General features: G+C 44.0%; 1 protein-coding gene across 2 annotated transcripts; it reads right to left on the bottom strand.

The window, feature by feature from the left end:
* Positions 1 to 368: 368 nt before the first annotated feature.
* Positions 369 to 12,433, bottom strand: LOC137534496 (gastrula zinc finger protein XlCGF57.1-like). Of its 2 annotated transcripts, none has more exons than XM_068256023.1 (5): positions 12,363 to 12,433; positions 5,269 to 5,360; positions 5,056 to 5,147; positions 4,775 to 4,979; positions 369 to 2,053 (listed from the first exon to the last, which is right to left on the bottom strand). In XM_068256023.1, the coding sequence occupies exons 2-5, from the start codon at positions 5,300 to 5,302 to the stop codon at positions 1,065 to 1,067; spliced, it is 1,320 nt and encodes a 439-aa protein (XP_068112124.1). In that variant the 5' UTR covers positions 5,303 to 5,360; positions 12,363 to 12,433; the 3' UTR covers positions 369 to 1,064. The 2 variants fall into 2 exon arrangements, with proteins under 2 accessions (XP_068112124.1, XP_068112123.1); XM_068256022.1 differs by having other exon boundaries at positions 369 to 2,056.
* Positions 12,434 to 13,142: the final 709 nt, after the last annotated feature.

Raw genomic sequence — 13,142 nt, forward strand, 5'->3', positions numbered from 1 at the left:
TAAACCTGAGACAGAAGAAATTAAAGTTTTATACATACCTGGAGCTTCCTCCAGCCGCCTTCAGGATAATCAGTCCCTCGTTGTCCTCCTCCGCCACCCGGATCTTCTGCTATGAGTCCAGGTACTTGAGCCAGTCTGGCATAGTGCGTATGCACACACTCCGCTGCCAGGAGCATACTACACCTGTGCAGCACGATTGCGCAGGTGCAGAATGTTCCTGGCTGTGGGAGCGGCATGCGGCCGGACAGCGCTGACTGGCTGAATTACCAGGACTCATAGCAGAAGATCCAGGTGGTTGAGGACAGCGAGGGACTGATTAGCCTGAACGGGGCTGGAGGAAGCCCCAGGCATGTATAAAACTTTACTTTTCATCCGTCTCAGGTACCCTTTAATTTGTAGTCACCAAACCAAATTTTAACAACATATCAAATTATTTGATTTCATCAGCAAAGGGAGTGCATACATTTACATAAATCAGCATCAATGCAGAATTATTTCCATCTCATTGACCATCTCTATTAGTGACACGGCTACACATAAGGCTTTATACTTACAGCAGAGATGTTATTTAGTATATATAAGAGATTCCTGTGTACACATCATATATACAGTCCCAATCAGATATGTATATCTGACCTTAAAAATACGGGGACTGCTTTATTGAAGCAGCACAAGTAACTCATTTTGATTGGTTTATTTCATTTTTGTGGACTAAGCACAGCTATTACTGTATATATACATTATTTTTAATGACTATTATCTGAGAAATAGAACATTTTATCATATTTTCTATTTTAATTACAGTTACAAATTCATTAGGAGTCGGAGTCGGTGCATTTTTTCCCGACTCCAGGCACCCAAAATTGCCCGACTCCACGACTCCGACTCCACAGCCCTGCTAACAACATACCAGGATCCTAAAGAAGACAGGTTCTAGTCCTTCAAATCCTTAAAAACATTCTGCAAGTCTTCCCACCCCGACATCAGTTTCCATAGGAAGTGGTATGTGTGACTTCCTTCCTGCTGTTGGTTGTCTCCATTCCCCACTGATAGTACTGCAGTGATCAGTTTTCCATTTCGGGTAATGCTTCCTCACTTTCACTACTAACACTAGGCGATGCATGCATTTTCTGGTGTGCGATTAGGCCACTTTTCCGTGTAAAACATTTCCCGCACTCTGTACAAGAAAAAGGGCGCTCGCCGGTGTGACTTCTCTGGTGCCTACGGAGGTGCCCCTTATGAGTGAAACCTTTCCCACACTCTGGACAAGAAAATGGACGATGATTTGTGTGACTTCTCTGGTGTATCAGAAGGTTTCCTTTATGACTGAAGCCTTTCCCGCAGTCTGAACAGGCAAAGGGACGCTCGCCTGTGTGAGTTCTCTCATGTATGAGAAGGTTTCCTTTATGGCTGAAACCTTTCCCACACTCTGCACAGGAAAATGGATGCTCGCCTGTGTGAATTCTTTGGTGCAAAAGAAGAGATGGTTTATGAATAAAACATTTCCCGCAGTGTGTGCAGGAAAATGGACGCTCGCCTGTGTGACTTTTCTGGTGTTTACGAAGAGCTCCTTTGTGTATGAAACATTTTTCGCACTCTGAACAGGAAAATGGCTTCTCCCCAGTGTGGACCTTCAGGTGGCTTTTGAGCGCAGATATATGTGTAAAATATCTGTTGCATGTGGAACAAGAAAAGGGTTTCTCTCCAGTGTGGCCCCTGTGATGTATAATGAGATGTGCCGCTTCTTTGAATGCTTTATCACAGTAAGAGCATGCAAAAGGCCTCTCCCCATTGTGCACTCTCTGATGCCTAACAATATCTGACTTCCATCTAAAGCATTTCCCACATTCTGAGCATGGCAATGGGCGCTTCGGTAAATGAGTCTTCTGGTGCGCAACAAGAGCTGCTTCAGATTTAAAACATTTCCTGCATTTTGGACATGGAAATCCTCTGACACGGGCGTTTCTAGTACCACGCTTTCTGCCTTGAGAACGTCGTGTGGAGCCAGTATCTTGTGCTTCATCCTCCGATGCGTTCCTGACATTGTGTCCCCCTGCTGGAGAGAATGTGTTCATATTACACTTGTTCTGCTCTCAGAAGTATGCTAATACAGTAGTCACCAGTTTCATTAAGCTCTCTAACAAACAGAAAGCACAAATGAACCAATTCTAGCACCATGGGAAATAATGTACAAAAATGACATTCTTATGTTATAGAATGGAAACATGCCTACCTCCACCTCAGCTGGATGATGCTATAGAGAGCAATGGAGAGGCCTCTCATATGGTGTACAGTATCTCCTCCTCATTTGTTGGGAACATGATGTTATACTGAGGAATGGAGATGGCCTCTAATATGGTGTACGGTATCTCCTCCTCATTTGCTGGGAACATGATGTTATACTGAGGAATGGAGATGGGCCTTTCATATGGTGTACTGTATCTCCTCCCCATTTGTTGGGAACATGATGTTATACCGAGGAATGGAGATGGGCCTCTCATATGGTGTACTGTATCTCCCCCTCATTTGCTGGGAACATGATGTTATACTGAGGAATGGAGATGGGCCTTTCATATGGTGTACAGTATCTCCTGCTCATTTGTTGGAAACATGATGTTATGCTGAGGAATGGAGATGGACCTTTCTTATGGTGTACATTATCTCCTCCCCATTTGTTAGGAACATGATGTTATACTGAGGAATGGAGATGGGCCTCTCATATGGTGTACAGTATCTCCTCCTCATTTGTTGGGAACATTATGTTATACTGAGGAATGGAGATGGGCCTCTCATATGGGGTACAGTATCTCCTCCTCATTTGTTGGGAACATGATGTTACACTGAGGAATGGAGATGGCCTCTCATATGGTGTCCAGTATCTCCTCCTCATTTGTTGGGAACATGATGTTATACTGAGGAATAGAGATGGGCCTTTCATATGGTGTACAGTATTTCCTCATTTGTTGGGAACATGATGTTATACTGAGGAATGGAAATGGGCCTCTTATATGGTGCAGTGTTCTCCCCAGGCTCTTTTAGTCGGGTACTCCACCCGGCTAGTTTTGTTGAGCACTCGGCTGTCATCGGCTCACCTCCTCCTATGCTGTAAGCAGAATTGTGCAGAAAGGCACCGGCCCTGCATTCTCTCATATTGTCCCACCCGGCTACTTTTATATGCCACCCGGCTACATTTTCATGCCACCCGGCTGGAAAAAAATTCTGGGGAGAACACTGTGGTGTACAGTATCTTCTCCTGATTTGTTGGGAACATGACGTTATACTGAGGAATGGAGATGGGCCTCTCATATGGTGTACAGTATCTCCTCATTTGCTGGGAACATGATGTTATACTGAGGAATGGAGATGGGCCTCTCATATGGTGTACAGTATCTCCTCCTCATCTGTTGGGAACATGTTATACTGAGGAATGGAGATGGGCCTTTCATATGGGGTACAGTATCTCCTCCTCATTTGCTGGGAACATGATGTTATAATGAGGAATGGAGATGGGCCTCTCATACGGTGTACAGTACCTCCTCTTCTTTTGTTGGGAACATGATGTTATACTGAGGAATGGAGATGGGCCTCTCATATGGTGTACAGTATCTCCTCCTCATTTGTTGGGAACATGATGTTATACTGAGGAACGGAGATGGACCTTTCATATGGTGTACAGTATTTCCTCATTTGTTGGGAACATGAAGTTATACTGAGGAATGGAGATGGGCCTCTCATATGGTGTACAGTGTCTCCTCTTCATTTGTTGGGAACATTATGTTATACTGAGGAATGGAGATAGGCCTCTCATATGGTGTACTGTATCTCCTCCTCATTTGTTGGGAACATGTTATACTGAGGAATGGAGATGGGCCTCTCATATGGTGTACAGTATCTCCTTCTCATTTGTTGGGAACATGATGTTATACCGAGGAATGGAGAGGGGCCTTTCATATGGTGTACATCATCTCCTCCTCATTTGTTGGGAACATGATGTTATACTGAGGAATGGAGATGGGCCTCTCATATGGTGTACAGTATCTACTCCCCATTTGTTGGGAACATGATGTTATACTAAGGAATGGAGATGGGCCTCTCATATGGTGTACAGTATCTCCTCCTCATTTGTTGGGAACACGATGTTATGCTGAGGAATGGAGATGGACCTTTCATATGGATTATAGTATCTCATCCTCAATGTTATACTGAGGAATGGAGATGGCCTCTCATATGGTGAACAGTATCTCCTTCTCATTTGTTGGGAACATGGTGTTATACTGTGGAATGGAGATGGGCCTCTCATATGGTGTACAGTATCTCCCCCTCATTTGTTGGGAACATGATGTTATACTGAGGAATGGAGATGGACCTTTCATATGGTGTACAGTATCTCCTCATTTGTTAGGAACATAAAATCAATATGTTGTGCTACTGGTGTATTCAGATACGGACGCCTCTATATCACACCAGTTATACTGGCACTGTTTTATTGACCTGAGGAAGCGGGCTGCGACCTGTGAAATGCATGGTCTTATTTTCTACTGTGCTGAATAAATTATACAGAAGAAAAGCTGGTATTACTACATCGGAGCGGTAGGCCATCACTTACCACGCCTCTTTAAATTTTTTTCATTGTGTTATTGCATTGCAGTGCATTACACACTTTCTGTTAATTTATACACTGCTGGAAATAAACTGATTACCTGTTGTCACTTTACGCTAGTATGTGTAACAAAAAAAAGGCAAACCTGTTTCATCTTAAGGCATTTATTCTTACCAAGGCTGATATCCACGGGAAAGTTCTCTTCTTTAATGGTCACCATTACTATATCCTCTTCTGTACATTGCTGATCACCCAATAAATAAGGATCTTCTTCTTCCTCTTTAACTATCACCATAATGTCACCCTCCTCTGTAGACTGCTGGTCATCCTCTGAATCTGTGTCATCTTCCTCAGTTTTTATGTTCCTGATCTCCTCACCCTAAACCCACAAAATAGTCAAAATTAAATCAACATCTTCAAGAGTAATTCAGACTTGCGTTCTCAGTCCCACCTACCTGATTGCGGACAGTGTGATCTTTCTGTGTAGAATCCCGGGAATAAAGAGGACCTGTACGTCTCTTGGGTTTATTTCTGTTATTGGATGCATCTGAAGAAAAAAAACACAGTGATTGATTACATTGTTTCTACATATTTATATGATGATTAGGGATCTAGGTGTTCCATTTGCGCTGCCCTCTCCTCTACAAGAAATGAAAATATCCTCTTACTTGTTGAAGTCTGGGGTGACTGATTGTCCATCATGATGGCCTTGTGTGGTCTTCTGAATACTACACCTCCTTCATCAAGAAATAGAGATATCCTGAGAAATAAAAAGCAGAAACATATTAACAGAATAGCCCATACAAAATAGCAGGGCTGTGGAGTCGGTCCGAAAATCCACCGACTCCGACTCCTCCGTTTAGGATTCCACCGACTCCAACTCCGACTCCTCGACTCCGACTCCTCTAATTTGCATATTACAATTTTGTTGATTAAAAGTATGTAACATGAAATTCGTCTCTTAACTGCCAACGCTTAGGAATTTTAGAAGACAACTGAAGTGAGAAGGATATGTAGACTACTATATTTATTCCCTTTAGACTAAAACTAGTCCTTGGTAAGAGTACTTGTAAAAGGTACAAACCGGAACAAAGAACATCTATCAGGCCCTAGGCAATGTAAGTGTGGGTACATGTAAGAATGATGTGCAGGTACTCTGCAGGGGAATGAGGAGATTCTTCCTCTATTACACATTCTTCATGCACAATCTGAACAAGGTTTATGGGTGACAGACAACACCTCTGTGTTCAATGTGCACAGCATTCTCAGTGGATTCCCTGCAGCTCTGTGGGTAGTACATATGTAGAGTATAGTACTACTGTGTAACAAAGTAAACCTGAGACAGATGAAATTAAAGTTTTATACATACCTGGGGCTTCCTCAAGCCGCCTTCAGGATAATCAGTCCCTCGTTGTTCTCCTCCACCACCTGGATCTTCTGCTATGAGTCCAGGTACTTGAGCCAGTCGGGCGTAGTGCGCATGCACACACTCCGCCGCCAGGAGCATACTACACCTGTGCAGCACTATTGCGCAGGTGCAGAATGTTCCTGGCTGTGGGAGCGGCAGCGCTGACTGGCTGAATTACCAGGACTCATAGCAGAAGATCCGGGTGGTGGAGGACAGCGAGGGACTGATTAGCCTGAAGGGGGCTGGAGGAAGCCCCAGGTATGTATAAAACTTTACTTTTCATCCGTCTCAGGTACCCTTTAATTTGTAGTCACCAAACCAAATTTTAACAACATATCAAATTATTTGATTTCATCAGCAAAGGGAGTGCATACATTTGCATAAATCAGCATCAAAGCAGAATTATTTCCATCTCGTTGACCATCTCTATTAGTGACATGGCTACACATCAGGCTTTATTCTTACAGCATAGAAGTTATTTAGTATATATAAGAGATTCCTGTGTACACATCATATATACAGTCACAATCAGATATGTATATCTGACCTTAAAAATACGGGGACTGCTTTATTGAAGCAGCACAAGTAACTAATTTTGATTGGTTTATTTCATTTTTGTGGACTAAGCACAGCTATTACTGTATATATACATTATTTTTAATGACTATTATCTGAGAAATAGAACATTTTATCATATTTTTTATTTTAATTACAGTTACAAATTCATTAGGAGTCGGAGTCGGTGCATTTTTTCCCGACTCCGACTCCAGGCACCCAAAATTGCCCGACTCCACGACTCCGACTCCGACTCCACAGCCCTGCAAAATAGGCAAAATGTGCTAATTTCTTATGAATTTAGGCAGCAGGTTGGTCTTAAAGGGCAGGTATCATACGTTTAATTCCAATGAGGCTTTAAGCTATGATTTCGGCCTGATAGCCTGGCGAAGTGAGTGAAACAAAGCACCCATCTCCTGTGTATGGCACAATCGCACGCAGGTGTGAACTATGGTGATGTGCTGGTATTCTCAGATTCACACAAATCTGATCTATCTTTATTTCCATGCTTTAATGCCTGGTACACACCATGCAATTTCCCGTCAGAGAGATGGGTTGAATTGATTATTTCTGACAGGGCCGATCTGATTTCCGATCATTTTTCTGATTGATTTTGTACTGAAGTGATCGTAAAATCAATCAGAAAAACGCTCGGAAATCAGATCTGACCTGTTGTAAATAATAAATTAGACCCATTTATTTGATGGGAAATTGCATGGTGTACATATGGGCAGACTGATGTTGCGCATCAGGGATCGGGATCCAACATCGGGCAACATTGCTGGGCCAGACTACATAGATGAATGTCAGCTGTACAGCTGATGATGCTTTCTGTTGTGATATGGGGAGGCGGAGGGATGATGGAGTGCGCACTTGTGACATCACACGGAGGGTCGGGCGAGCGGCGCAGACGAAGCAATCGGCCATCACTTGGCTGAGTTGATCAGCCGGGCGGATCCCTAGCCAAGCGGCGGTCGTTCACCAGGAGCTGCTATAAGCATGCCGGATTATTGGCTGAGGTGGTCGCTATTAGTCACCTCAGGCTTGCGGTGTATGCAGCTTAAAGCTGACCAGTAATAATACACTACTGACTGTACAATGTTCCTACTTTCATGTAGTATGAGAATTTACCCAAATAGCCTGTTCAGATTATTCTCATTCTGTTGCTCATTATACTACATAGAAGTAAGATATTTGATGTGACTGTTAAAGTAAACCTGAGAGATGGAAGGAAATGATTTACCTGAGGTTTCCTCCAGACCCCCCGTAGTCCATCTACTTCCCTGATGTCATTTTGGTTGCCTCTGTTGAGTTGCTGTGAAGTCTGTGATTCAGCTGGGTTGGGGTTGCGGGCCACTGTGTATGCACCCTTCCAGGGCATGCCTCATCCATTGTGCTCCCATGGCCAGGAGGGTTCTGTGCAAGCTCAGTTAAGGTGGCCATACACTTGTTAGATTAGCAGCAGATAAATCAGAAATCTATCTGATGATCTATCTGACGTGTTTAGGAACATTTTTTACTAGGAACAGATTTCCAATAGATTTCAGTTTGAAATCTATTGAAAATCGATCTGATGGCATTTTTTTGCCATCAGATTTCCATTAGGGCCAATGCAAAATGATAAGCAATCTCAACAGATCAACCTAGATTTTCCACCCTGTCAGATCGATTGAAATCGATCAAAATCAAACGAAATTGACCGCAAATCGGTCGATTGGTCAATCGTTTTGCAATCAACCAATCAATCGATTTTGATCGATCGATCGGCCAGAAATCAGCTGAGTGTATGGGCCCCTTTAGGGCCTATTTCCACTAGCGGCTAATCACAGCCGTTTTCCACACACCATTTCGGGTGCAGAATCGCAGCCTATTGAAATCAATGGTCCACATCCGAATTGCAAGTGGCCCCAAAATAATAAAATGGTGCTCGCAGAGGAAACCATGAGGACGGTGAGGAAGCAGACGGACAACATGGGGCAACAGATAAGTGAAAATCCTTTTATCCATTTGTCTCAGGTACACTTTAATCCATCTCATCATGAAAACGTTTTTTATACAAACCTGATTAAATTAAACTGTCAATTTAAAGTCCCACTCCAGGCACTTGTGTAGGCAATGTGAATTAAAGCAGGAAGCCAGACACTGATTCCTTCCTGCACAGCAGACTTTCACTGCTATAGGTTGCAAGATGCTCAGAGAACACAGTCTGTGTCACACCCCCTTGCAATCTTAATAGCAGGTTGAGGCAATACAAGCAGCAGCTGCAGCCCCTCCCACTGAGTTTGCTGCTACCGTAAGGGCTGGTTCAGACGGACGTCTGCGTAGCGTCGCGTCTGGGGGCGTTGCGGCGGCTGCGCGGTCAGGCTTTCAGTAGCCTTCGGTCGCGTCGTGATGCGGTCGCGGTTTTTTTCCCCGAAGGGGAACATTAGCCGTCGCGGTTGGCCGCTCCCTGGAAGCTACATGTTGCTTCCAGGGGCAGCCCGAACGCTCGCGAAAATCGGGACCCGAACGCCGCGTTCGGGTAAAAGCGTGCAAAAGCTCGGTGTAAACGCTCCCATTCACTTGAATGGGAGCGTTTACCGCGACGGTCCAAACGCTTGCGGTAAACGCTCCACAAGCGTCCGTCTGAACCAGCCCTAACTTCCTCAACTCAGCTAATTAAGCCATGTAGTCAAATATTTAAGACAGGAGTTTTAGCTGCAGAAAACACTTTACCCCGAAAAAGGTAACATTTGAGCACTTTGGATGCTTAGATCAGGGGTGTACACATTTTTTATGCCAAGGGCTATATCACCGTTCGTGAGAAACCAGCGAAATCAAACATTTTTTGCTGATTGCCGTTAGATACTCCATGCCTGGGACATTTTGTGAAATAAAACATTTCCAAAGGAATTAAACCAAATTCTGTGTGGCAGCTGCTAATCAGTGGCTGTTAGGCCTGGGGCCCACTAGCAGCATTTTCTAAGTGACTGCTTGTGATTTGTAAAGCTCTTGCAAATGTAATGCTATGGCTGATTTTTTAAAAATCCCATCCCTCAGGATTACACCCACAGCATTACATTAGCAAGAGATTTTCAAATCACAAACGCTTAGAAAAGCGCTGCTAGTGGGTTCCCTGCATGCAGTACCACAGCTACGGTCTGCAGGCCGCATAAAATTATCAACTGTAGAGAGCTTTGGGTACCTCCAAAGGTTGCTCAGCGGCTGCATTGGCCCCTGGGCTGGACTTTGGACATGCCTGTCTTAGATGATAGGTATTTGTCTGGAGATTAGAGGGGAATTCCACTTCTGTTGAAAAAAACAATCTGTTTGGCTCTCTATATTGCATGAAATAATACTGAAACTTTGTTTTCATGTTGTGGCAGTAGCAAAATGAGAGAGTCTGGGAAAGTGATAGATGCTGTGTATGTAGGTCCCATATTTCTCTCATCTCCGCTGTCTTTGTATTCAGCTGTAAAATTTTGTCTACTGCCTGAGTTCCCCCCCCCAAAGGATTGCTCATCTGGGAGATAAAAGCACGATCAACCCAGCCTGGGTTAGAACACAGGCTGTGTGCTAGGCTATAGAGGTATCTGAGCTTTTGTTTCGTTCAGTACATGCACTAGGCTTATTCTGTGTAGAGAGGATGCCTCAGTGTTTATGTCTTTTTATTGCATATCTTAAAAATACTGTTATTGTGAATAGTTTGTACAGCAAAAATAAATCTTGGGTGTTGGTGGAGCACAAATTCGGTCTCTCCAGACCTGCTTGCACTATGCCCTGCCTAGAAGGCAAAGGCACCCCCTAACGTTCCTCAGTGCTGGAATGTCCACATAAAACACATTGGCTATCATTCATGAACAGGCTGTCGGTAAGGGGAACCCGTGCGGGAGAATACCGCCGTCGGTAGTTGTGCCTTCTGGGTGGTCATTCATAAACTTTGTGCCTGGGGCGGTAGCAGTGCGGAGGTTTTCTGGAGAATGGTGTCGGCAGGCGGGCGGTAGGCATGCGGAAACAGAAAAGCTGGCCGAGTCCCTCCATGCGGTGTTCTCTCTGCTGCTGTGTGGGAGGTCCGTCCCATTCACTTACAAGGACTCCGCAAGCTTCCCGCTACAGCCAGGGGATCGGTAATCCCCTTCCGCATACCGCTATGCGGAAATGTTTATGAATGAGCATTTTGCAACTTTTTCTGGATACCTGCGTATCCACACTGCACAAGGCGGTACGTTGTCACTCTGCACGGGAATGTCAGCTCCGCATACGGAAAGAGGCTTTATGAATACACAACTTGCTTGGTGGTCGGTAAAGTCAGCGGTATTACGCATTTCCGCATGCGGGAATGCTTTATGAATGATAGCCAATATCATTATTACATGTCTGCTAAAAAGCATCTTTGGGATTCCCATTAGTCAACCCCTTCTTCTCCTATATGGAGTGTACACATAGAATCCTTGCTCTCATAGGTCACAAGAACTGGAGGGGGGGGGGGGGGGGGGGGCACCTTGATAGGCCTCACAGGCAATTTCCCTCTTTGCCTCTGGAAGCACCGGTCCTGACACTAGCGTCTGTGCATATCCAGGTATGGCTTCGAGCAACATCAATTATTAAAGGATACCTGAAATTAGAGGGATTATGGTGGCTGCCATATTTATTTCTCTTTAGACAATACCAGTTGCCTGAAGTCCTGCTGTTCTTTCATGCATCAGTAGCAGGGCTGTGGAGGTGGAGTCGGAGCAATTTTGGGCACCCGGAGTTGGAGTCGTGGTTTCAGAAACTGAGGAGTTGGAGTCAGGAGTCGCATGATTTTTGTACAAAATCCACAGCCCTGTTAAGTATTAGACTAAGGAGTCGGAGTCGAGGAGTCGGAGTCTGAGCAATATTGGGTACCTGGAGTCGGAGTATCAGAAACTGAGGAGTCGGAGTTGGAGTCAGAAGATTTTTGTACCGACTCCACAGTCCTGATCAGTAGTGTCTGAATCACCTGATCTGAATGCTTGTTCAGGGTCTATGGCTAAAAGTATTACAAGAAGAGGATCAGCAAGACAGTCAGATAACTGCTATCGAGGAGAGAGACAAGTGGAGGCTGCCATATTTGTTTCTTTTTAAACAATACCAGTTACCTCGCAGTTCTACTGGTCCTTCTGGTCAGTAGTGTCTGAATCACACACCTGAAACAAGCACATACCTCCCAACTTTTTGAGATGAGAAAGAGGGACACTTAAGACACACCCCTGATCATGCCCCCACCACACCCCTAGTCACGCATACCATAAAGATTTCAAAAGAAAAATATGTTGTGTTATAATTCAAACCACACTGGTCCTTTCTATCCTGGGTCATTTTCCTTCATATTAACATTTTAAAATTAGTAATATATCAATTTAAAGGATGGTGATAAAGTTTAGAGCCAAACACATTTTTCTAGTAGAGAACTATATATATTTACATAGAAAGAGGGACAAAGTCCTGAAAGAGGGACAAATGAGGAGGAAAGAGGGACAGGGCTCCCAAAGAGGGACTGTCCCTCCAAAAGATGGACAGTTGGGAGCTCTGCAAGCATGCAGCTAATCTTGTTGGATTTTTGTCAGAAACATGTGATCTGCATGCTTGCTCAGAGTCTATGGCTGAAAGTATTAGAGGCGAAGGATCAGCAGCAGAGCCAGGCAATGTGCGTTGTTTCAAAGTAAATAAATAAATCAGCCTCCATTCCCTGCGTCACTTCATCACAAAGCATGGATGGCAGATGCTTACTAAATGTGTGATAGTGACAGCAGGGGAACCTGGGTGTATTGTACAAGTAAAATAAAAGTGTATTATTACCGCCTCCAATGTCGCCTCCGTATTTCCTCCCACTTCACCCCTCACCCAACACATCCTGCGTCTCCTATTGCGTTCCATCTGGCTGGTCTGTGCGTTTCATTTCACATTAGTGAGGTTACCACCTTGTGGAGAGTAGCAGTACTGCAGGTGTTATTAGTCTGCCTTGCATGTTCTGCCATTAAAAGATCCCTCAACACAGAAGCCGCTGCTAGGAACATTGTGAATCCTGCAGGCAGTCATTATTTGTGCATACTGAGAAAAAATAATATATAATAATGCTGCACATATGATAGCAAAAGAGGAACTGTAACAACATACTGTATAGTAGAATACAGTAAATTATTCAGGATACAATATCCTGGTTTCAGTATCCTAGTTTCAGAATACTTCCTATCTATATATATAATAGAGTAAGTGCCTCAACCTTCAAACAAGAAGAAGAAGTAGCGCCATATCAAACCAAGGGCGAGAAGGGATAATTTGCATATTCAGTAGCAGTGCATTGTGGATAACCACAAATGTTCACTTATAGCGGAATTATTGCAGATTTGCTTCTGTTTTAACCACTTGAGGACCTAGGGCTTTCTACCCCTTAAGGACCGGCCACTTTTTTTCCATTCAGACCACTGCAGCTTTCACGGTTTATTGCTCGCTCATACAACCTACCACCTAAATGAATTTTGGCTCCTTTTCTTGTCACTAATAAAGCTTTCTTTTAGTGCTATTTGATTGCTCCTGCGATTTTTACTTTTTATTATATTCAGCAAAAAAGACATGAAT

The sequence above is a fragment of the Hyperolius riggenbachi genome, chromosome 10 (genome assembly GCF_040937935.1).
Source record: "Hyperolius riggenbachi isolate aHypRig1 chromosome 10, aHypRig1.pri, whole genome shotgun sequence".
NCBI classification, from domain to species: domain Eukaryota; kingdom Metazoa; phylum Chordata; class Amphibia; order Anura; family Hyperoliidae; genus Hyperolius; species Hyperolius riggenbachi.